We start from the raw sequence: 23822 nt of genomic DNA on the forward strand, positions 1-23822 counted from the left end.
CAATTTGGACAACAGTATTTCCTTCACCCCAGTCTGGAGAGATGCATAAGTGCACGCCCTTCTGTAAAGGCACAAAGAAGTACTCCCTCGTTGGAAGCAGCGCCAAATTTTGATAACAAATCACCACCACCTATCTCGGGGTTAGAGCCTACACGCGTCAGCCATTTACACAATTATTCTGGGGTTTTTTGGAGATTACATTAATTCCCCTTTTCCTAACACACAGAGTGGCAACGGCCACAGAGAGACCAAAAACCTTGCTCATGTGAGCACCTAGGGACCGTACCAGATGAACAAGAGCTTGCACTAACTGCAAAGCAGTAAATGCAGGTATTTCTACAGATTCTCCAGCTATGGCTTTGAATTCTTTCATTGAAAAGAAATGTTCTGGCAGCACACCAGACAAAAACAACACAACAAAAATAACTCTTAAGTGTGTGTGTATGTGTAAATATATATATAAATATACAATTGAACAATCACTTTTACCATTGCAAAAGCATCACATCACATCTTTTCAAAACAGTGAAGTCCAGAACAATGAGGTTACGTGTATGTTAGTAGGTCTTAAATTTAATACACACACACAGGCACCACCGTTCATGGCCCTTTTAACAACTGTCACAGATCCGGAGCACAAGGCCACAGCGAAAGCAAAACCCAAATCTGCTAGACTTACTCAGGAGAGCCCAATGCTGCTTTTGGCTTGGCCCCCGGTTTGTACACGGGTGGGTAAGTCACATCACTCCTCAGCATTGCATCTTTCTCCTTCCGCCTTTGGCTTTAAATTAGTAAGCCTTTGGCACATGGGCTACCCACCATACTCCTCCCCGCTGCTTTGCTTGCGTGCATTACGCCAATAGCATTACCAACCTCAGCTGCAATGTTATTAAAATCCATTGCACGAGTAATTGAAGAATTGCACTCAGCAACCGTGGAGGACAGTACTATCCCTAGCAGGAGGCAGCAACAAACTGCTGATGGCTGAAAACAGAGAAGCACCTTTTGTGCTCACTCACCTGCAGCTGAAAGAGCGCTTGCATCCACAGCTTTATTGTTCAACCTGCCACCTGCTCACTACACACCTCCACGTACCTGCAAGTGGCTTTTGGATTTCCGTATTTTATTTATCTGGTGCTTATCCACACCAATTGGGCAAAGCCTCTAGCATGCCCTTTGCACAGTAACGAACTACTGTGCCACAACCTGTATTTCAGAAGCAGTTCTCATCAGATGCTTGTTGTTTTTTACCCATTGAAAGTATATCGATACGTATTAAGTTTCAGAGGGAAAAGACACTTTTTCCTTCAGTTCCAGTGGCTTGTTACTAACATTTAAGCAAAGACAAAACGCACAAGGCTCGCAAAGGGAGGACACCAATGGAAGGGAAAGGTGCAACAATGCAGCCATCTCTAGAGAGCTGTGTTTTCTACCATGAATATTCAAAACCCAATTTGAAAAAATTGGTTAATTTTGCATACAAATGGACAGTTACAGATCTAACTGACCATTTGTGCAAGCAATTACACGCACGATTACCTGACTGCATAATTGTGTGGCCCTAATTTTGAAATTAGGTCTTACATTTTCTGTTGAACACAAGCACTGTATTTAATAAATAGATATTGAGTAGTTTTGAAGCAAAGTCATCCAGACCTACTGACTCAAAACCAAATATTGACAAAACATGCTGAAATGCATATTTACCCAAAAAAGAGCATCATGTAACCCTGGCATAAAGCAGCACGTGCCCACCAAACTGAGGCACAAGTTTCTCTGTGGCAACTTGTAGTCCTTTAAATTGCGATTTACATCAAAACACATAATAAATGTAGGCACACTTATCTGTACAAACATGCCAGATATCTTCATCAGAAATGCTGGCAAGTTTGTTATTGTAATTTTTTCAGAGGAAGACTTGTTCTGGGACATTCTTGCTACTTAGGTTGTATTCTAGGGAGGAAAATCAAAGTAGAAGCACATTAAAAGAAACCTACTATTAGCAAGCCAGTCAGCAGCTCATGAGTGTGGTTTCACCAGACAGACCCTGAAGATCACACAAAATCCAGGTTTTTAATTATGAGGTGGCACAGGTTTTTTTGCATGTGATCCAAGCAGTCAATGTCCCAGGCCTTTGCATTGCTGACCTCTAAGGAGAGGTTTCCACGTAAACTTAATCTTCCTCAAGTATTTTCAACCAATCGTAACGAATATTTTTCTTTTATGGAATAATCCTAAAGACCATCAGTTTCCCCATGACCGTCATCCACAAGTCTCTATTTTACATGTCAACCAAAAGCTCCTTAACTGTCAGAGTCCTCAAGTTTTGGCCAAGTATCAAATTTCCATGTGGATGATGCATTAAATTTAAGACACTTGTTGCTACTTCAGGCAAAGAAATATAGCAATTACCAAGCTATTTCTGACTTACAAATCCATAAGTAATCATATTGCTGGAAACCCAAATTTGGTGGGAAAGAAATGGAGTGTTAAAAAAAAAAATTACTATTGTCAAGGTAGTAACTGCCAGCTCCCTCAGGATGCACATCAGTAGAAAGACCTGATGTCATGATCCCTGAGCCATACATACATTTGCAGAGACCTGGGGAACAGCAACTCCAATACCCTCAAGCCTGTATTTCATCTATCACACCTGTATTTAGACCACAGAGAGGATGCGAAGTAGCACTTTCTCCTCTCTCCACCCTTCCCTGGTACCTTGGTATCTACTGCTTATGTTTATTTCTATCACATCTCTACGTGCCACTGAGGCCCTGTATTACCTGGCACCCAGATACACCCTTCTTAATATTATATTAAGTCAGGCTTGTGTGATCTGAGAAGTGATGCTGTTCTAGCACCTCATACTTTTGACTCCCAAGGAAAGTTTTATTTTACCTGGCAAAATAAGCCTCTGAGCCTGTGCCACCAAACAAACAGGGGTTTTATTCCAGGTATTCCTCAAAACACAAGCATGCTCCAGTTCATACAAGTTCTCAGCGAATTTAATCAACGACTGGTTCAAGAAACACACATAAGATGAGCTTCAGCGATCTTAGGCGTCCTCTGCAAGAGTTAGCCGGGATCCCAAAAAAACCCCGGCACTTCAGCTCACATCAAGAGCAACAACCCAGGTAGGAGCGCATCCCCCCCCCCCCCTCACCTGGCACTGCTCCAGAGCTCACCCTCCAAGAGCCAGAAGCAGCAGTGCCTCCATAACGTGCTTAAAGACCATCCATGCCCAGGGGAGACACTGGCATCATTGAGACTCAGGACAAACAATAAAAACCTTAAACTGGCCCCAGAAGGCAAGACAACCAAATCTAAACCTGACAAGGGTTACCCAGTGCCAAAGTGCCCCCATTGGAAGAAGAGCCCAGTCATCAGTGAGCCAAAAAGCATGCTCATAAACACTGAAGTCATGAATGTACCAGTAGCTGTTGTCATTTTATCGCATCACTGCAAAAAACAGCCAGGCTAGACCCAAAACCCCAAATGGAAACACATATCACAGCAATTCTCGCATGACCTAGGACAATTTTGACACTTTTAACCCAGCAAAGCCATGGGTAGTGTTTGGAGCAGAAGCTTTCTGCCTAAATGGACAGGATCCAAATGGGACAGACAGGACCTACAGAAATCAGGCACTCTCATATGGCCTGTACTTGGAGAAAGTTACTATTCACAATGCTTTTTTCTCATTTCTAAGGGTCTTCAGCGAGACTGAGATTTTTCAAGCTGACAGCAGAAGTTTGGCAAGATCATTTTCCAGTATCAAAGGACACCTACCCAGTAATTGCTTTACTGTTAGCATAAGGCATAACCCACGTATTTTAATGCCTTAAACACATGTCATGGCAGCAATTGGACTAAAGCTATTAAGAGTCTTAATAAACCCATGTTTCCACCTCCAAAGTCACCAGCAATATTTGCCAGACACTGCAAAACCATAAGTCAACCAGCACCTGCATAAAATCTTACAAATGAGTTTAAAACCATGGCTTATAAAAACAATTCTTGGATTTCTTCCCATTTTTTTAAGCTACAGGAGTTTTAACTTTTCTCTGCACACAGAGCAGCTAAAGATGCTTTTTCTTCTTTATGTGAAGACTGAGATCCTCACAACTCCAAGATCCTGGGATAAAATTAACACAAAGAAATTTGAGGCCAATAACACTGTGTGAATCTATTTGTAAATCTCCCAAAAAAAGAAGAAACAAAGCACTCTCCTTCTGTCCCCAATCTTTAGTTACTACAAGAAAATAAATGCTAACAAAAGGCTATTTAAGAAGCTATTTTATTAAAGGTTCAAGCTGCACACCAAAACCCTTGGGCAGCCAGAAACATTCAGCACAGACCTGATTTTGTTTCCTTTCTAAGAAGTTGGACCAAGCCACAGAAAATGTAAAGCATTGCTACAGTCATTAGCAACTCCATAAAGAATCCCCCCACCTGTGCTGCAGGCACTGCATTATCAACACAGCAGCTGCTTGTTATATCATGACATAACAAGATTTCACAGTGACACATGAAGCAACACTAGAAGCAAATCTAGCTCATGACTTCAGTGTGTTATGCAGCACAAGGGCAATGTAAATGCTGTAAAAGTTAATCACCACTATTTATAGACTCTAATAATTTTACATTTTTCCAATACGATCTTCCCAATACAAAATACAGCCCCGGGTGACACCAGGGCTGCACGGCTGTGCAAGCTAGCAGCAGTTTTAAACATGTTGCACAAGAGGACCCAAACATGCGTGATTTTAAGAGCAGCTCAAAATCCTAGGAGACAAAGAGAAACCCTCCGCACAGACAAATCCAGGGAGAAACTCCATCAACTGGGGGCACATCAGCACCGGCACAAAAGCCCTCCTCTGGCTCAAGAAACAGACAAAAGGAGAGAGGGAAGAGCTGCAACGGCTTTACATTTGTTTTGAAAATTTCCATTTTCTCTTAATGGGATATTAATTCCCTTGTTCCTGTGAGCTCCGCTGGCTCTGGGGGGAACAACTCCTGCCTTACACCGCCAAAGCCCCCAGCAGAATCGGGTCCCCAGGTGTTTCACCGGGACGCTGCGATGAGCGACTGAGTCAGCTCGCAGAGGGCGTGAAATAGCAAGGATCAGATCTCAATTTGCTAAACAAAATTAGCTGCACACTATTCTGTTTGCGTATCAGTTTCTCTCGCTCATGATGTGCTAATTCAGGCAGCAATCGCTGTGGTACATAGAGTAATAAAGGCAGCTTTCAAATAAAGGAGATATATACATTATTTTTGCCTCCTTACTACCCAATTCCATGGCTTTTTCCATACACTCCAATGCGTATGTCCTCTGAGCATTATTAATAGCTACTAAAGAATATTATCTGCCTACCAATCACTTCAGCTTCCTACTTAATGGCAAGTACATTTTTAGAGCATCAAATATATCAACAGGGACAATGGTTGCTAAATTTGAAGTCAACAACTGGAAAACGTTAGCTACTTCACTGGTATTTTTACATGCTGCAGAAATATCTCTTGAAATAAATGAGCCTTTTTTTATCCTTTCAAGGAGATAATAAAATAATACTGAATTCTAAATACTGTCACACATCCTCAGCAAACAGCAATTTAAATTTAGATATATACATTTTTACTGCCAAAGATAATGAGCAAAAATATCCACAATTCAATTTTGCATAGTGCATCAAGAAATCTTAAAATTATAGCTGGATGGCAGCCACAGTGCAGCCAATGAACAGTCACCAGTATGTGGACACTCCTAGAAAAGGGGTTAAAGCAAAATAACTCTTACAAACAAATGCTTATCGTTGCATGTGGCTGCGACACGAACCTTAAAAGATTACTAAAACATTCCATTAGCATACTAACCATGGTACATAAACTTTTATGCTTAAAATGTTCGATATTTCAATGTAATTTCAATTAATGGAAATTGAACATTAGAATGTGTATCAAGTTAAGCGTGATGATTTTTCTTCCTTTGGTCCATGCACCGAAACGGCTCCATCCCGCCACTGCCAGCTCCTGCCATGGGAGCTACGTCCACAGGAGAAGGTCCTCAGCAGCTCGCTGGGGTTCAAGCAAGCAAATCTCTTCCCGGCACGTTTAGCTCTGCACACCAAAGTTATTTAAGTGCATGCTTAAATGTAAAGTGTGCAAGCAGGTCTGCAATATCTGCTCAGGCACCTCACCAAACTGCAAGCACAAGCGAGAGATGCATGCCCCAGAGGAGATGCTTTCTTGGGAAAACAGGAGACAAAGGCATAGAAGCACTATTTGGAGAGGCCCAGAAGAGCAGCAGGAGCCAAGCCATGCCAAAAGTCAGTAGGACAGGGACAGGTTTCAGAGCTTTACCCAGTGTATCATCACCAGCCCCAGACACAGGAGTAGTGTGCTCTCTTGCAGCGATGCTACGGCCAAGGCTGCATCACTATTTCACAGAGCTTTGGGCTTTTCCAACTTATTCATAACACAACTTTGTTCAGAAGAGGGTTATTTTTTTAAAACGTGCAAGCTTTTTTCTTCAACCTCCCTCTGACTCGACCCATTTCCTTCATGAATCACAATGTCACAAAACTCAGGGGTGTGCTGGAAAAAAAGAGAGAGGTCAGGTATCACAACTCTTAATAGACATTTATTAGGCAGTTTAGTCGAGCAGCTGTGGGCGAAGGGTCAGATAATGTCCTGCAGTGCCACAATAGCCTCCCCACATGAATTTAAATCCTGTCAGCAGCATGTCCCACAGCTCAGCATCCTCCCCAGCCAGGCTAGGAGCACAGCCTGGGATATAGACCTGCCTGCACAGGGCTGAGCTCTGCCTCAGGGCCCATGCCCTCCCCAAATCCTGCCGGGCCCCATTTCCCTGACTTTCTTTCTCTTCATGGCTGCACTCATGGTTTGGTACACACTCCAAAAAAGAGAGGCACTGAGGTTTACAGCAGGTAGGTGCCACCCCACATACCAGCAGGGACACAACAGGCTCCCCACCTTCGGTGGAGTGCGTCAATGCTGCTAGAGGCGAGAGTGTAGCAGCATCACCCTGGCATGGCTGGAAACCAGCCATGACCGCTGGGAAAGAAGGATTTGGGAAAGAAGGATTCACCCCCCCCGGCATCAGCTACGGGCTGGTCCCCAAGACCAGTGCCCACCCAGAAGGGTTTTTGGAAGATTTCTGTAAGCTCGACACCAGCTGGTAATGAGATACAGGAGTCATGTCACCATGTGACAAGAGACCATGGTGCAACACCGATTTATTAGGAAAAGATTAAGAACGATCAAGTTATAAATGCCCATTCAGTTACTGTACACCTAGCTGCACAGAGATCAGGAAAAAGAGGAACCAAACACAAAATGAGTGCATCTCAGAAATCTCTAAAAAGGACTTTACAGAAACAGTATATGATGACTGATCATTTTTTATAGCTCTGAAAAGAACTGCATCCACTAAAAGTTTGGGGCTTACTTTCCGTTTATTTACTTTATTTTCACACCTCCTCCGTTGTCAGGAGCTGGATTTTATAGGCTTCAGGCATAGAAACAAAAAGCAGTTACCACTGCAAAACAAAAATACTTTTTGACACCCTTACAGTATGAATTTCTATTCCTTGTACGTATTTATGTTCTTGGTATTCTTACAGTACAAATTTACAGTGTGACTAGTATGCACTCCTGTAATTTCAATTACAGACTTTGCTGTCCAAACACCTGCCAGTGCCAGACCCTCAGGTATCACTGATGCACAAGCAATTATTCATCTGTCCTGGACTTTGCATCCCCTTTATGCAAAGGGGGAAGAAGGACAAGTCTCCCTGGCAGGCTGAGGAGAGGGTAAAAAAAAAAAAGAAAAAAGATATATATACACCAGCAGCTGTTCAAAGACTTCAGGAGGCTTGGCATGTGCCCGTATGCCCAGCAGAGGTAGCGGACAGTGCAGAAATGAGACCATTTATCACATGGACACATAGCTCATCACAAAGAAGCTGCCACCGAGCACGGCTTAAACTGTTCATCCAAAGAAAGAAGTCGCTAAACAAACATTAACTAAAGTTGCTGAAATGATGAATCTTTCTGGCAGATTCCAATACTCCCATGGGATAATTCAGCTTCAGCTATGTGGGTACGCGTAAAATCCACCAGCAGCCTGTGCTTGTTTGCAAAAGGAAAACCTTTAAGTCAGTGAAAACAAGAGCCTGTCACACACCCCGATGACTTGTCAGCACACGTGTGACACACGGGAAACAGCCCAGCTGCAGTCACCTCCTCCTGCCTTTGCTCATGCCACAGCAAAAAGTAAATCCCAGGAACAAACCCCTACTCCTTTCCTGGCAAAACTGCCTGAGCACACTGAGAGCAGCAGAGTCCACAGGGACAGACCTGGCTTAGCTGTTCCTACAGAGCTGCCATCGCTTACTGGTAGTCTTAAGAGCATAAACGTCCGGTTCCACAGCATTAAACCCCTATCTGTGCAGGCAGGACACAAAGCCAGTTCAGAAGCTTCCAGGGAACCATCATATTGCCCCATACCAACCACCACGTGCCAGCTCACTCTTACTGTCCTAAAGAAATCAAGTGAGGGTTCCTTGTGGTGCCAAAGCATCTGCATTTTGAGTAAAGGACCAGAACGAACATTTTTTAAAAAAGAAAAAAAAAAAAGAGAAACCTATGGGCTACACCATCCTTTTGAGGAAGTGTATGTATTTTAGAAGGACCATCTGATCTCAGTTAATGGTGCTGAGTGACAGGGTATCTTCTTTTTTCTTTCCCAGCTTGCCACAACAGTTACTGCACTATTAAGAGCATGCACTTCATTCCTAGTCTGAACTTGTTCACTTTCAGCACCCAGTCATCAGTCTCGTCCTGACTTATGGATTAGCTTAATGAGTCCTCTAGAACATAAACCTAGAAATTTGCTCCAAGTTTTAAGCACCTCTGAGTATGATCAAATCATCCTTAACTCCTCCTTGAAGTCACCTGAGCTCCTTTGGTTGCTCATCTGAAGCACTTCATAGTCTCTGAGTTACTATCCCAGCATGTTATTACACCTCCCCAATCCCGCAAGCAAGGGCATGGGAGGTGGGGACAGGACTCCAGGGACGGCCAATTCCCTGCACCCCCCCCTCCCTTCTAGGCACCCAAAAAACTGCTCCCTGGCCCGGGAGAGGAGTATGGAGGTGTGCTAAGCAGCATGACCAGAGCCTGGGAAATCTCATCTCCAACTCTGAGATGCATGTCCTGCTGCCTGGGAGCTCCTGGGGCCTGCTGCCACCTAGAGATGCTCACACAGCAAGGCTGCAGGCACGCCACCCGATGCGCCCCATCCCACCCGAGCAAAAGCTCACAACCCACCCGAGCAGCTCACCAGCTCTGGCAGTGACTTGCATGAAGATGTTTCTCCATAAAGCCTTTGAGCACATGCATGCTCTTGATGACAGGCTGCGCTTTCACATACAGCACAAGTGAACTTGCTGTGGTTTGCTTAAATTAACTTAAAAAAAATAGAAATAACTCTAATATCCTCTGAAAACTAGAAGAAAACATGTAGGTAAATTAAGGGCTGTGGCTAATTCCCTGCTAAAAAACTAAGGGCACATTTCAGAACGACTCAGCATTACAAATTAAGGTCTGGGGTGCGAAGCAGCACTTGCAGCTCAGCTCGGCGCACCCACAGGATGCTGGGCCCTCCGCTGCCACGCTCGCAGGAGAACCAATGTGGTTTTCCCTGCTACCCATCCCACTTCGCTACCGTGCAGGTTCAGGAGAAGGGCTTCTCCCTTCATGAGCTGCTAATGCCAAGTCTCATTTGGTTTACTCACAGTTATGTATTTCAGATCCTTATTATTACTGTATTCATGTTAATTACAAGCACAGCTCTTGGTGCCAGAATCCATACACATACACATCGATTACCATCTCTTAAAAAAAGTCACATCCAAGTCACTCAGGCACTTTGCAGCGCTGGTATCGGCAGGGCAGGTGCACACACGCAGGCTGCGCGGTGCAACCCAGTGCCAAAGCTGCCCCAGGCTCCCTGGGGATGCCCCAAGAGCACGTCCAGATCCAGTCTCCTCTCCTCTGCCCTGCCGCAGCACTGGCTCCCAGTGCCCTCAGGGAACACACAGGGACAGTGACAGCCTGCCCTGGCTACCATGCAAAGACCTCCCCACAGACCCCCCCACCGCAGCCCTGAAGCCAGACATGCATGGGGGGGGGGGGGGGGGGCAGGACTCCCAGCAGATGCAGGTCCATAACAGCCCCCACTCCCCCTTGGTAAAACGGCAGAGACGGGACGTCCCCTTTGCAGGGACTGAGTCATCTGATGGCAGCTACAGGCTGAAACTCCCAGTCAATATTTATCGTGCCTTTGCGAAGGCACTCGGAGCTCAGCCTAATTTTAACCATCAAATAGACATTGTGGCGGAATAAACGGGAGAGGTGCCAAAGAGGGCTGCTGCAAAAGAGAGGAGCTGCATCTCTCCAAAGGCATGTGGCATGTCCCATCCAACATGGCCCAGAGAGGAGCAGTGGCATGAAATTAAAGCTTGCCCATACATCAGCCTGAACAAGCTCCTCACTGAAAAGGGGGGGGCGACAAAAAACAAAAAAAACCACCAAACCAAAAAAACCAAAACCATGCTGCAAAAACCTCTGAAGTACAATTAATTTCTCAGAGCAGCTGAATACTTCAAACAGCGCTAAGTTAATTTGGCTGTAATTATTTAACAACTCAACAGCCCCATATATCAGAAAAAGGAGTTTATTTATCAGCGAGTTCCAAGCAGAACAAAGACTCGCCAGCTTCCAGGTAACAGCCCAAGCTGTTTGGCTCACATGACCCTTGCTGAGCTGTGCAGTGCAAACATTATATGCCCGAGCCCAGAGATAGAAGAAATAAAAAAACCCCCATGTATTCACATATTCACATCTTAACCAACAGACACGGGATAATGAAATCAAAAGTCTGGCCAATAGCTTGCTTGCACGAGCGAAGGCATCATCATCTCCCTTGATATGCTAAAAGTGAAGGTGGCAGCCAGAGCCCCATCCTAACGCCCCCAAAAGCCAGGACAACCCAAATTCGGGGGGGGGGGGGGGTGCCTAAATACTTGTAAATCAAGGCTCACCTGTCCAGCCCGCCTCACTATTTCAGCAAGTGCCAAGCAGCAAGAGTCAATCATTAATAGCTGCATTGCCCACAGCAGTGCCCAAACCCCTCCAAATAGAAAACGTCACTCCAACCCCATTATTTTAATAAATGGATTTTCTTTTTTGCACAGTGCAGGGCATAGAGGCTTTTCTGCAGCACAGATCCAGAAGGCTTCCCAGGAGGCAACAGGAAGGCAGGCAAGTGACCCTGGACCAATGCCTTTTATTTTCACTGGGGTATAAATCCAGCGAGGGAGCATCTTTGTGGTCGTCCACCCCAACAGCCACATCCGAACGGTGGGGAAGGAGGGCTGGAGAGCGTGGGAGCAGCCCAGCGGGGACAGCTGCTGCCTGAAACTGGGGCAGGCTACAGGGAAAGTCTGAGACAGAAAAGTACCAAGTCAGGGGAAGAGAGAACCTGCATGTAAACGCGAGGCAGGCAAAAAGGTATGGCAAACCAGAGCCTGTGAAACAAGGAACACAGTGCTCCTTCAGCTGGGATTTACTGATTCAAACCGCAGGAAAAGAAAAGGTAAGGGAAAGCAACAGCAGCAGCAGCCCAGCGCTTCACCCCTCCTGATTTCAAGGATTAGGAAAAAATCACACACAGAAAAAGTAAACTGTGCACCAAAGATCAAAACTGCCTGTGAAGCCTAACCAGGCAAGCAAAGCCGGGACATGCATCTTTCACTTCTCATCAAACATATCATCATCTCAGTTACATAAAGCCCCAAAATATAAACTGAATTGTGAGAATGAGGAGCTGTTGCACCAATACCGCCCAAACATCATAAATTTTGCATCACCGGGGGGGGGAGGAAGTTACAAGGATTGAAGAGATTTCCTTTTAATGTTTTATTCACAGCAAAGGCTCCCGAGAAGCGCGATGCAGCAGGAGGCGATCCCAAGTGCTCTCCCCGGGCCACTACACCGGCACAGCCCCGTACTACGGCGGCGGAGAGCAGTGCTCCGACGCCAAAAAAAAAAAAAATATCAAGCCAACGCTGCAAGTTTCCCCGCAGAAAGTTAAAAAATCGGGGCAGACGCCGCCAGAGGAAAATGCACCTGGTCTGGCTTTAACTTCCAAGCCGCCTGCTCGCTCTCCACCGTGCGCAAACACACTCGACCCCGTGTTTATGTTGCAGCGTTTGGACACACCTTATAGATACAATGCCTACGTGTAAGGGGGAAAGCTTCCTCGTCCGCCCGGCGCGGCGCGAACTTTGGGAGCGCGCAGCCCCGTCGGGGCGGCAGCGACACCTGCGCGGCTGCCGCCGGCGGGGACACGGCGCCCGGCCCGGGGGTGCTTTGGCGGGGAAAGGGCGGCCCCCGGAGCCCGGGCAGCCGCGCCCGAGCGGGGACACCCGAGAGCTGCTGCCGGGAAAAGGGCAGCTGCTCGGGGGGCAGGAGGGGGGGGCTCCGAGGCAGACACCCCCCCCCGCCCCCAGCGCAGAGCACGCTATCACTCATAGCAATAATAACAGTAACGAAGTGAGCCTGTGTTGCCACGCCGCTACCTGGAAGCGGCGGACCGCGCGGAAGATCCACGGCCGCCGTCTCCCGTCAAGGGCTCGCCGTCCTCCGGCCGCCCGCCCGCCTCTCCGCGGGGCGCGAACAAACTCCCGCACCCCGCGCGGACGACGGGGACCCTCTGCCCGCAGCCCCGCCGGGCTTGCGGGGAAGTTGGCGGGAGGGCGCCGCTCCGCCGGCCCCGCGACCCTCTTTCTCCGCCCCTCACCGCGGACCGGGCCGCTCACCCACCTGCCTGCGCCGCCGCGGCGGCCCGCGGGGCCCCGGCGGCCGCCGCCGCCAGCACGCAGCAGCTCCACCACAGCAGCCCCCCGGCCGCGGCCGGCATCGCGCCACCGCCGCTGACCTCAGAGCCGCCGACCTCACCGCCGCCGCCGCCTCGCCGCCGCCGCCGCCGCCGCCATCCCCCGCGCAGCCTCCGCGCTGCCGCCGCCGGCTCCCAAAAGTTGCCGCCGCCGAGCCGCCGCCCCCAGCGCCGCCCCTCCGCGGGCGCGCCGCGGCGCCGACGGGGCGGCCGCCGCTGCCGGCCGCGGGGCGCTGCGCTGCCAGCACGCGCGGAGCACAGCGGCGCGGAGCGGAGCGGCGCGGCGCGGAGGGACCGGGAGGAGGAGGAGGAGGAGGAGGAGGGAGGGAGGGAGGGAGGGAGGGAGGAGGAGCGGCGGGACGGAGCCAGGGGGCGGGCGGGGGACGGCGCCGCGCGGGACCGCCCCGCGCCGCCCCCCCCACCCTCCGCACCTGCGGAGCCGCGCGGGGCGGCGGGGGGGTGCGCGCGCGCGCCCTCACGCTCCCTCCTGGCGAAAGTGAGGGGCAGGTGCGCGCGCGCGCGCCCTCTCTCCGTGCCACTTTTCGGTGCAAACGCCGGGCATTGCCGCGCGCCTTCGCGAGCGCGCCGGTGCGCGCTTTCACTGTCCCCGCCGAAAATCCGAGGAGGCTGGGGGGGCCAAGGGGGTTGCGCGCGTGTGATCGTGCCTGTGCGCGCTGGCTTTCCCGTGGGGGGGGGGGGATTAAAAAATCGGGGCAGCTGCCCGCGTGTGTGCGTGTGTGCGCGTGAGACGGAGCTTGCAGAAAGCGCGGCTGGGTGCGTGTGAGCGCGCGCGGCCCGAGGGACAGCGGGAGGCCGCCAATGGGAACTTCCCCCTCCTCCCGCCGTCCCGTGGCAGCGCACAGCCCGGGCGGCGAAGCGTGACAAGCGTCGGCGGTTGCGGTGAAGCGCGCTCAGGCTCCGCTCCGCTTTGGGCTGACCCCCCCGACCCCTGATCCAGACGGGGGCCTGGCACATCACCCTTCTTCCTGGGTGCTGCCCCCCCGCACCCACCCTCCCGGGTGCTCGCTGCCCTGCGCGCCTCCCCACCTCCGTGCGAAGCCCAAAGCACCCCTCAACACCCGGGTGCTACCGCGGCGTAGCCCAGCCCCTGGTAAATTTGGGGGCTGCCGGCACCCAGCGCTCAGGTGGGGCGACTGGAAAGCTTTAGGGTGGAAGAGGTGGAAAGGAGGGGGCGGTTTTAAGGGCGACGGGGTGGGGCGGTGGCACCGCGGAGCTCGCTCCTCAGCGTGGTGGGTGCACTTTGCACTGAAGTGGCTGATGACTAGCCATGTTTTTTCCAGCCACAGAGGTGTGGTGGCATCTCCCATCGGCGCATCAAGTATCCGCCATCTTGATGGCCCCCGCCGTCTCAATGGCCCCTGCCAGCCTGGTGGCACCCCCCCAGGTGCACCCAGGCGGGGACAGCTGCAGTGCAGGGGTCCTGCCAGCACCAGCCCAGCTGCCACAGCATCCACCTCGCTCTCGCCCGCTGCTGCGCCCGCCCCGGCAGAGGGGTGAAATGCTGACACGTGCATCCTCCCTGACAGGTCCAAGGGACTGGCGTCTCAGCAAGGCTTGTCTCAGCAAGACAGCGACCCGAAACCCCAATGTCTCATTGTGACAGCAGCTGCCATTTATCACTCTTGATGAGTTGATGGGCATCCTCAGAGCCTCAGTTGCAGCTTAACTGAACTCCACAAGTACACAAGAGGAACACAGAAGCATCTTCAGCTCTTCGTTTTATTTCCCTGAAAAGTGTGCTCTGACATAAGTTTTTGCTGCCTCCTCACCCCGATCCAGCCTTTGTGGAGCTTTCCTCGCCCCTTTCTGTCTGGTCTGCGTAATACTTATGTGGAGCGCTCCTCTTCCCAGTGACCCCGATGGCTTTCCCCGGCGCCCATGAGCAGATTTAGTGGAAAAGCCCTGCAGCGAGCGTCTTCCCTCCAGCCGGCTCCAGCGGAAGAGTTTTCCCATAGGAATTAACTCAACCTCAGAGGATCAACCCCAGCCCCTCCCACCAAAATGCCTCTTTTCCAGCGAAGCCGGAGGCTCGCTTGTCTTTAAAAAAAAATAATAATCCCCAAATCAAGATGGTATTTCAAGTCAGATTACAGCCCTTTCTCCAAAGAGCTGAAAGTTTTAGCTGAAAAGAATTAGCTGGGCTCTGCAGAAAAGAGGCTGTAAAGAAGGAGGTTTTATTGCCCTCAGCGCTGCATCTCATCGCCCTGCAACAGCTTAGCGTGCATCAGCGGTGGCAATTCCGCCAGCCAGCACAGCGGCAAGAGAAAGCAAAGACAGTGGGGAAGCAGAGCGCTGATGTGCAGGGTCTTCAGTATCTTCCTTAGGGTTTTCCATGAGAACATCGCTTGAGTGAGGCCAGTCAGGAGTGGCCAGGAGCCAGCCCGTGCTCTTGCCTATGGGATTAGCAACAGTGCTAATCGTCCCTCCTCCCCACCCCCGGAGGAAAAAAAAAAGTGTAATTCCTTTCTGTCACAGAAATGGATCCGACGGGAGGCTGTGGAATGAAACTTGCTCAAATATTGAACTAGAAGAATTTTGCTCTATCTGCCTTTCAGTAAACAGTGACTAATTGCTCTGGCTGGAGCTGCTGTACCTTCAAGATTGGAAGGTGCAGATGGAGCAACGATGGCAAAGGCTCCTTACCTAACATTGGCTGTACATTAATCACAAATGTTTGCTATGCAAATCTTGTCATACAAAGCAATTATTGCTGTTCCTATACTGACCTCATGTTTATTTATTACATGAGCTCTTTATTTGAACCTTGTCTGGTCTCTCTTCCCATAGAAGTGTATTAGTGTGTGGCTTCCAAAGGCACCCAGCTGAGAAATTGTAGATTTATTTGTGGCGTGGAAGGATGGCGCACACCATGCTGACTGCAATGCAGAGCCAAGAGGCTCGGCTCTTATGCCAGTGGCTCTTCATGCAAAATATTCTCACCCCAAGGTCTTTGCTGGGATGAAGGACACTTTCTAATAGCACAGAGCTGTGACACCAGGTTTGCTCTGACTCTGCAGTATTAGCCAATGGTTAATGGAGACTGTCAGCCTGAGGAGCCACACAATAAAACTCCAGTTGGGCTTTTTAGGGCCCGCTGAGTAGAAGTAAAATTTTAAACAGTCCTTCGTCCTCAGCTTTGCCACCTCTGCCTACCTCCAGGACGATGAGTTGCAAAAAGATTTAACTCCACAACCAAATAAGTTACAAGTGCGTTGCTGAAAGGGGCGGCATTTGGGTGGCTGGAGTGCTGGGTGTCTTTAAGCACTAAATATTCTCTTGCCACAGGAGTTTTCTCCATGTGATTTAACATTGAGCAACAGTGGCATCCGGTGGGCAGAGGGTTCCCTTCCCGACAGCTCACGGCAGCTCGCTCCCTTGATTTTGCTGTATGGTTTCTCTAGATTATCATTAAACACGATTTCTAAATTTATCTGGATTTAGGATTCTTGTTTCTCCCCCTTTCTTCAGTTTGGCTGCACAGCAGGCAGAGCCATGCGTTAACTTTTGCAGCGCTACAGTTTTCTTTTAAACATGCTTGATTACGCTCCACTATATAATCTGGAGGCAGGCAGGATGGACTTCTGAAATCAGCCATCCGCCCTGAGCCGACTGATTTTGTTCTGCCTGGACCCTGCGTGGCCAATACTGCAGGCAAGGCTCCATACCTCCACCGAGGGAGGGCAGTGGGAAGGCTCCCCATGGGTGCCTGCCTCGAACCAGACCCTCCTGTCTGACCTCTCGTGGGCCCCCCCCTCCACATCCACAAATTCTGTCAGTGCTCTTTTATCAGGAGAAACTGTAGAAAAGTGCCCAGAGCCTGAATCACATAAAATCCCACTGTTGTATCCCCCGGCCCTCTGTTCCCATCCGCAGCCTCCCTGCGTCTCTCGCTGCTTGCTTTTCTGCTCTCACCGCTCATTTCAGCTCTTCTCAACGTAGTGTCATTTTCCAATGTAATTAACACATTTCCCATTGCTTCCAAATCATTAATAAAGCCAGTAATGAACAGCAGGCCTGATGATGACCCCAGCGATGCCACGCTGTGTACTTTCCCCTGCCCAAATTGCCCCTTTCCAGCATCACCCTCTTGTTAGGATCTCAGCTGGCTTTCCATCCATCTGACAACTCGCATGCCCCAGTCAATTTGAAACATTTCTTTCCCCCTCAAGTATTTCGCTTTTATGGCACAGCTGTAGCTTTTGCTAATTGTTCATGAAATGACTTTTTTTTTCCTAAAGTAATATTTTTCTTGAGAGGTTGAATTAAAAAGGGCCCATAAATGACTAATGGTAATTAATAAAAATGAAGAAATAATTGGGCAATATCTTTAAATGTGTATGCCTGGAGTCAAACTCCTAAATCCCTGTTTCAGTCAGAGCAGCCTGGGTTTTTTTTTCTCCCCCGAAGGAGCAGCAGTTCCCATGACTGTCTCAGCAGGATAAGACACAAACAGAAGAACAGGGAATACTCCGAGTGATGGAATGACCCTCCAAAAAACCCAGAAAACTGAGGGACGGGAGAGCATGCTGGACCACACTGGCAGCAGACAGCTTGGTGCTGCCCTCCTTCCCTCTCCAAGAGGAGGAGGATCACCTGTGCCAGCGCAAGTGGGGCTTTGGGGAGTTGGTGACCATCTTGGTCCTCTTGAAAAACAGCACATTTAACCTATGGAGAGCCCTGCTGCTTCCACAGGACTGTTGTTAGAAAGGGATTAGGCATTTAAGGGCAAGACAGTTACATTAAAAAAAAAAAAAAAGCAAGCAAGCAATAAAAATCTTTTTGTGGTTCAGAGCGTAAATCAGCCTTTTACTGCTTCTCCTTGCAGGGAGTTCAGCCACAAACATCTAACTCGGGGATCTTTATATCTAGTTGTGAAATGTCTGGGCGAGAGCAGCGCCAGGGAATGGGCACGGGACCATTCACCTGAGTCAGCGCTGCCAATCCAAGGATGCCACAGCATCCCGGTGGCTTTGGGAGGCTGAGCGTGATGGCGTGGGGTCAAGCATATGGTCCTGTCATGCGGAGTGGGACTTGGGCATGCACAGAGCTGGTTTCAATGGCTGCTTCACCCCTGCTCCCCTCTCCTGATGATAATTTATAGCCAGTGCTTTCCCTTTGCCAGTGCAGTCAGCAGAATCTCAGATCCAATCCCCAGATTTAAACCCAAGCTCATTAAAAGGTCACGTTTTACAAAGCAGCGCAGCCACCCTAACCAAATGAGTGCCTGGCTAATTGCCTTCCGCGTGAAATCGGGTTTGTGGTTTCCGTGGGATCAAGCATGGTTTCCTCGTCTCCTCCCTCCACTCTTTGGTTATGTTCCCAGTTGCTGATGAGCATTTGATTTGCAGAAGATACTGCATTTTGCAGGGACAAGCGTGCTTTCCAAATGCTTGGGTTTGCTTGTGCCCAGGATGGCGCAGAGGCGGAAGGGTTGCAGAAGCTGCAATGTAGCAGAGCAAAAAAATGCCACACTGGGCTAAACCTCAGCAGGCAGTTTGAGAGGGCAAAGCACCTCCCGAGATGTATGATTCAAACCTGCTCTGCATGACATGTAAGGCATTAGGTCAACGCATCACTTCATTTTCACTACTTCTTGCAATGTCAAGTGGGACGGAGCTGGCCAAGCTGGCACGTGTATAATGAACTCCAGGTTCCTCCTGCTCACTGGGGTGGAGAAGGATATCTGCATCACAGTAGTAAATTGTTTAGCTGAAAACGCAGGAGAACTTGTGCCTTGCACAGCAGCATCCTGTGTCATTTAACAAAGCAAGTGTGTCAGCTGTGGTGATAGAAACGCTCCTTGTCAGCTGCGCCAAACGAGAAGCCCTGGTCATTAGGCAACACGTGCCGGAGCACATGAAGCTGGAAGCGAGCATCTCTGCGCAGAGTGGGTCAGCAAAGAGTTGCAAGCAGCCCTGTAACAAATACAAACACACCACAAGAAAGAAATATTCACCCAGGTACCCCCTCATCTACCAGCACAGCCTTACTTGTGCATGATGAGCAGCCAAAACCTCATGCAAGAAGACAGCTTGTGCAAGAAGAGGGCTTCTCACCTCCAGACAGCTGGGACCCTTGGAAATGCCAACTAGCTCACCTCAAACTGATGTCAAGACAGTTAATTATGGAGGGTTTTTTTTATAGGTGCAGGCTTTTCCTTTCACGCATAGACAAGCAGGACAATAAATACAGAATCTATACGCAGACACCCACGTGAGCAGCAGTTTGGAAGTACATTCCTTTGTGGCTAACAGCGGTGAATGTCTATGGGAAGAAAAAGAGCAGCACAGAGGCATCCCCAGCTCCTCCATCTCCTGCAGAGAAGATGCTCTGCCGCTTAGCTAAGATCCCCAGCTCCATGTTTAGAGAAGTGTGACCTACAATGGGAGCAGTGTGGAGCTCAGCTGTGTTTGCAGGACTTCAGAAATGATATCATAACCCCAGAGGCAGAGCTGAGTGGAGCTCCACGCAGGCTGTGAGATGTGAGCTCAGCCATTCACCGGGGCCAGTTAATCCAGCATCAACAGTGGGTCCATTGTAGGGGGGGTGCAATGCACTTGTTTGTCTTTTTTTTTTTTCTCAGAATTGTTGTTTGGGGAGTAACAAAAATTCCCCTATAGCACAAAGAAGTGTATTCTGGGAACCTGAAAGAGGCCAGCCGATAAAAAGCTGTGTTATAAACATGAAATTTCAGAAGTAATAGGTAGCCAATAAAACACAGACTCCATAACAGTATTTTCTGGAACTGACGACTGCTCTCAAGAGAGCATTTTAGACCACATTTGGTTTTTAGTGGTGTTTATGTGTCATTCATAGCAAAAGGATTTAAGTATACTCTCAACTTAAGGAGATCTAAACCAGGTCTTCAAGGTCCTCTCTGAATTAGGGCATGATATAGGTTTTGGGCAAGGGGGTGGTCCTCCTGTATACATCAATCTCCTTGGTAACCTGCCTTTCCAAGGGCCTCACTTACATTTCACAGCTCCTTCTCTTAAAGCGCTCTGGTTCTCAGCCCAGTAGAAGATGCAGCCTTTTTCCTCCCTCATCCACATGCAAAATGGTGGGCATGTTCGTGTCTTCCTCCTACCAGAATCATATATGACATCCAAATACAGCATCCTCTTGCCTAGACCTGTCTCACTCATCCCTCTTCCCCACCTCTCCCCTACCTTCTTCACGATCCTGGTGGTGGGTCTCACATCCGCAGCCAGCTCCTCGCAACTCAATGATTTCCTGCCATATTCCATGTCTTCCCTCTTTTTAGAAATAAAAGGGCCTCTTCCCAACAGGTGTTGAGCAGAGCGCAGTAAAGACAATAGAGGTCACCTGCTTGATACCAGAAGAATTTCTTCTTGTTTCTTCTTGTAGTTGGTGGATCATACTTCACTCCAGTCCTGATACATCACTTCTCAAGCTGTACAATGCAAACATATCAACATACTAGTAAGGTTTGCATTTGCTCATGGGGGACACAATTTTGCAAGCTGACCGAAGGCAGTACAAGCTGCCGTTCAGCATTTTGCAAGCCTGGTGCTACAGACTGACAGTAACGGGGCTGAGATTTCTCCTCCAGGGTCAAAGCACCCCACTGTTTCCAACACATTCAGGGATGCATCTGGAAAATTTTAAGGGGGACTAAAGGATATCCACCCATTCCACAAAGCATGTTTAAAGATCCCAGTCACGATTATTTATGAAGAAGTTTCTAATGCCTTTGTACAAAATTTTCCTATGAAAAATTCATTTCTACAGCACAGAATGTGTCTATAAATAATAGACACTCCAGCTTACCTGCCTCTTTACGTTTCTATAGGCAATGCAAGCTCTGCTTACAGCAAAATAGAGAAAATTAATGCCATGGCATTATCAGCACACATCCCTGGTCTGGCACAATTTGCCAGGTGGTCCCCTTTTGGCTAATAATTCATTGTTTCTGTAGCAAACCTGCCAAGAAGAGTCTCCCATTGTGCTCAAGGAGGAGGGCACTCCCAGGACAGTGATGGCTTTATTAGTTCCTAATACCGTACAAATAGAGCCTTGTTATCAAAATCAGCTTCCAAAAAATCACCATTATTTCAAGCTTGGTCATTAATGTGCCCAGGACAAGATGTTCAGTCACTTCCAGGGGACCAGCCCATTTGCTTATAAGCGGCTGAGCACAGGCTCATACCAAGTTTGTTTGCAGGAATGACTGCACCAGTCAGATCGTTTCAGGTTGTTGTTCCCATGTTAAATAGTTCTATTAATTCTTAATTTTCCATACAGTTGTAGGAGTCACAAAGGTGCTGATGTGAGCGGAAGCACTCAAGAAACTGCACCAAAGAGGATTTAAAACCTGGCTTGTTATAAATTTGGTGATTGAAATCGCTTGTTGTCATCAAAGTGGCAAAAGCTGTGCTGACTGATGCCGAGGTGGTACCTGAGGCTCTGGGTGCTGCTTGGCAGGCAGCTCACGCGCAGGTGCTTTCACACGCGGGGCACCCCCACCCGCCAGAGCCCACCAGGAGCTGCAGCACAAAGCCGAGCGGGATTTCAGGGCGATGCTGCCAAGGCAAGTGCAAAACTTCCGCTCGCAGGCCAGGAACAGGCAGCAGGCCAGTGGGTCGCTGTGTCTGCAGGCAGCCGTGCAAATGTCTGCCCAAATTTTCCCCCTTTTTTTTCTTTTCTTTTTCTTTTTTTCCTGGAATCCAGCCATTTGCGAGGTGAAGGCTCTCTTCTTGCACTGCTTTTTCTTTCTTTTTTTTTTTTTTAAGAGCATGCACTAGAAAAATAAGCTTTCATCAAGTACTAGGTACTATATAAATCTTTTCATTTATTTTTTAATTTATCTTTATATTTAACTTCCTTTACTGCTTGTGTGCATATCTGGCCATCAGCAAAAAAAAAAAGGGCGCTACTTCAAGTTATGAGAAAGGTCCCACCACCCTGACAACAGCAAACAGGAGAACAGATTTGGCATGAACGGTCATGGGGATTAATTCTGCTGCTTTTTGAGCTTTATTCTATGAGCAGAGGGTCTGGCACATTCTGCAGAGAGACGTTGTTTGATACCTCGTATTACTGAAAAAGCAGAAAGGAAAGCGTAGGAGAAATCACAGTCCCTTCACATTTCTCCACAACTTCCCAGCCCACAGAAGCACTTGCAGAAGGACATATAAGGTCCTGGTTTAATTAATTTTTCTCCCTCCAGTTTTTTTTCCTCCCTACCATCTCTAGTTTAGAAATTTATCTCAAGTTCCACAGCAGCAGGTTTTTTTATCTCAATAGATAGACTAAAAATAATCCAAATACAGAAATTTTCCCTTTTTTTTCTTTTTTAGGCAAAACTAACAATGCCATTGTTAGAAGATCACCCAAGGAAAAAACAAACAACCCCCAAACACCCCATCCTGATTTGGAGTAACCCTCATAGGAAGGGAAAACCCTTGCCTTTCAACCCACCAAGCCCTCCAGCTCTCCTATACTACCCTCTTAATTTCCTGATCAGGCTGCTTTGATCACGCAAGAGGTGGCTCGAGTCCGGATTTCATCCCACTAACCATAATATAACTGCTTGACCACTTAGTGGCTTCAGTGCAGTTTTTCTGAGCTTTCCTCATTTGAGTAGTCTCCCTCTTCTGCCGTAAAAACCTGCCACGAATTGCATCCATCCCTATGAGCGCGGAATGGTTGCACGCTTTCCTCCTAAGGTTTACAGTAAGACTTAATGAAGACTCAGAATTTAAGATTAAATGTTCAGCCCCTGGCTAATTATGTTTGTAAGGTTCAATTTGCTTGGCAAGCATCTGAGTTAAAAAAACAAAACCAAAACAAGCCCCAAACAATATTTACACATTTGTGAACACAGTGAATCCTCCCTTGAAATGGCACAGGAAATCCCCATAGAGCTCTGGTATGCTTTCAGCCAGCCTCCTTTCATCTTAAAATTGTCCAATTTCCTGAAAAAAAGCAAGTTCACTATCTTTGTGATTTAAAAATAGTGAAATACCTCAAATATTTGTGCTTGTCTGTTCTGGCAGCTCTCGTGCATTATAGCTATGTGTATAGCTATATACGAATATAGCTATGCTTCTATTCCACACCTCTACATGGGTGGAGATCTGAAGTACAGATCCCCTTTGCAGCTATTATGCACCGCTTTTCAAGAATTACATTTAAAGAATTATGTTAAGCTGGCGTTTACCTTTCACTTAGGTTTTTCATTACAATTCCAGCCATTGGCTGGATCAAGTTCTCATTTTTATAATATTTCTCCCCCTGTAGCAATGTCTTGTAAACAGTCTGCTTACTTATGACCATGAACGAGATGGAAAAGCCAGAGAATATCTTGTGGTATTAAAAAAAATAATGGCTGTGGTTACTGCCTTATACAATGCACTTGATAAATTTGAATAATCTAAATTTTTATTGCAGCAGTTCTTAAAATAAAGAGCTACAATTTCCTTTTTTTTTTTAAATAATGCACAAAAATTCTAATAAACAATTTAGTCTGAACCATGGGGAGAAATGAAAGGCTGTTCGGATGTAGTGACTCACTGGATTATTGAAAACAACTATGCCACTGCAACTGCTTTGACTTGCTGATACATCTTTTCCCTCTGTTTTTAATAATGGCATCACCATAGAGCTTTTACAAAAAAAATTAAATGTCCTTTTTTTCCAATGGACAGAAATATTTATGTGGGTTGGAGAAATACAGCTAAAATAATGAGACGTTTAACAAACCTAAAGTCTACCAGGCACAGGTTTTTACCTATATGAGTTATAGAAACCTGTCTGCCCATATTATTTCTCATGACTTATCCCCTAGTGTGCT

General features: G+C 48.0%; 1 protein-coding gene across 5 annotated transcripts in view; it reads right to left on the reverse strand.

Moving 5' to 3' along the window:
• The window catches only part of ERBB4 (erb-b2 receptor tyrosine kinase 4), a 671761-nt gene extending 658498 nt beyond the window's left edge, over positions 1 to 13263 (reverse strand). For 4 of the 5 annotated variants that reach the window (XM_069782036.1, XM_069782034.1, XM_069782037.1 and 1 more), the window contains exon 1: positions 12913 to 13263. In XM_069782036.1, the coding sequence (XP_069638137.1) occupies positions 12913 to 13009 (97 nt within the window). In that variant the 5' untranslated portion in view covers positions 13010 to 13263. The remainder of the gene's footprint in view (positions 1 to 12912) is intronic. The other variant, XM_069782038.1, reaches the window with a different exon arrangement.
• Between the last annotated feature and the right edge of the window lie 10559 nt (positions 13264 to 23822).

This window comes from Haliaeetus albicilla, chromosome 4, assembly GCF_947461875.1.
Source record: "Haliaeetus albicilla chromosome 4, bHalAlb1.1, whole genome shotgun sequence".
In the NCBI taxonomy this organism is placed as follows: domain Eukaryota; kingdom Metazoa; phylum Chordata; class Aves; order Accipitriformes; family Accipitridae; genus Haliaeetus; species Haliaeetus albicilla.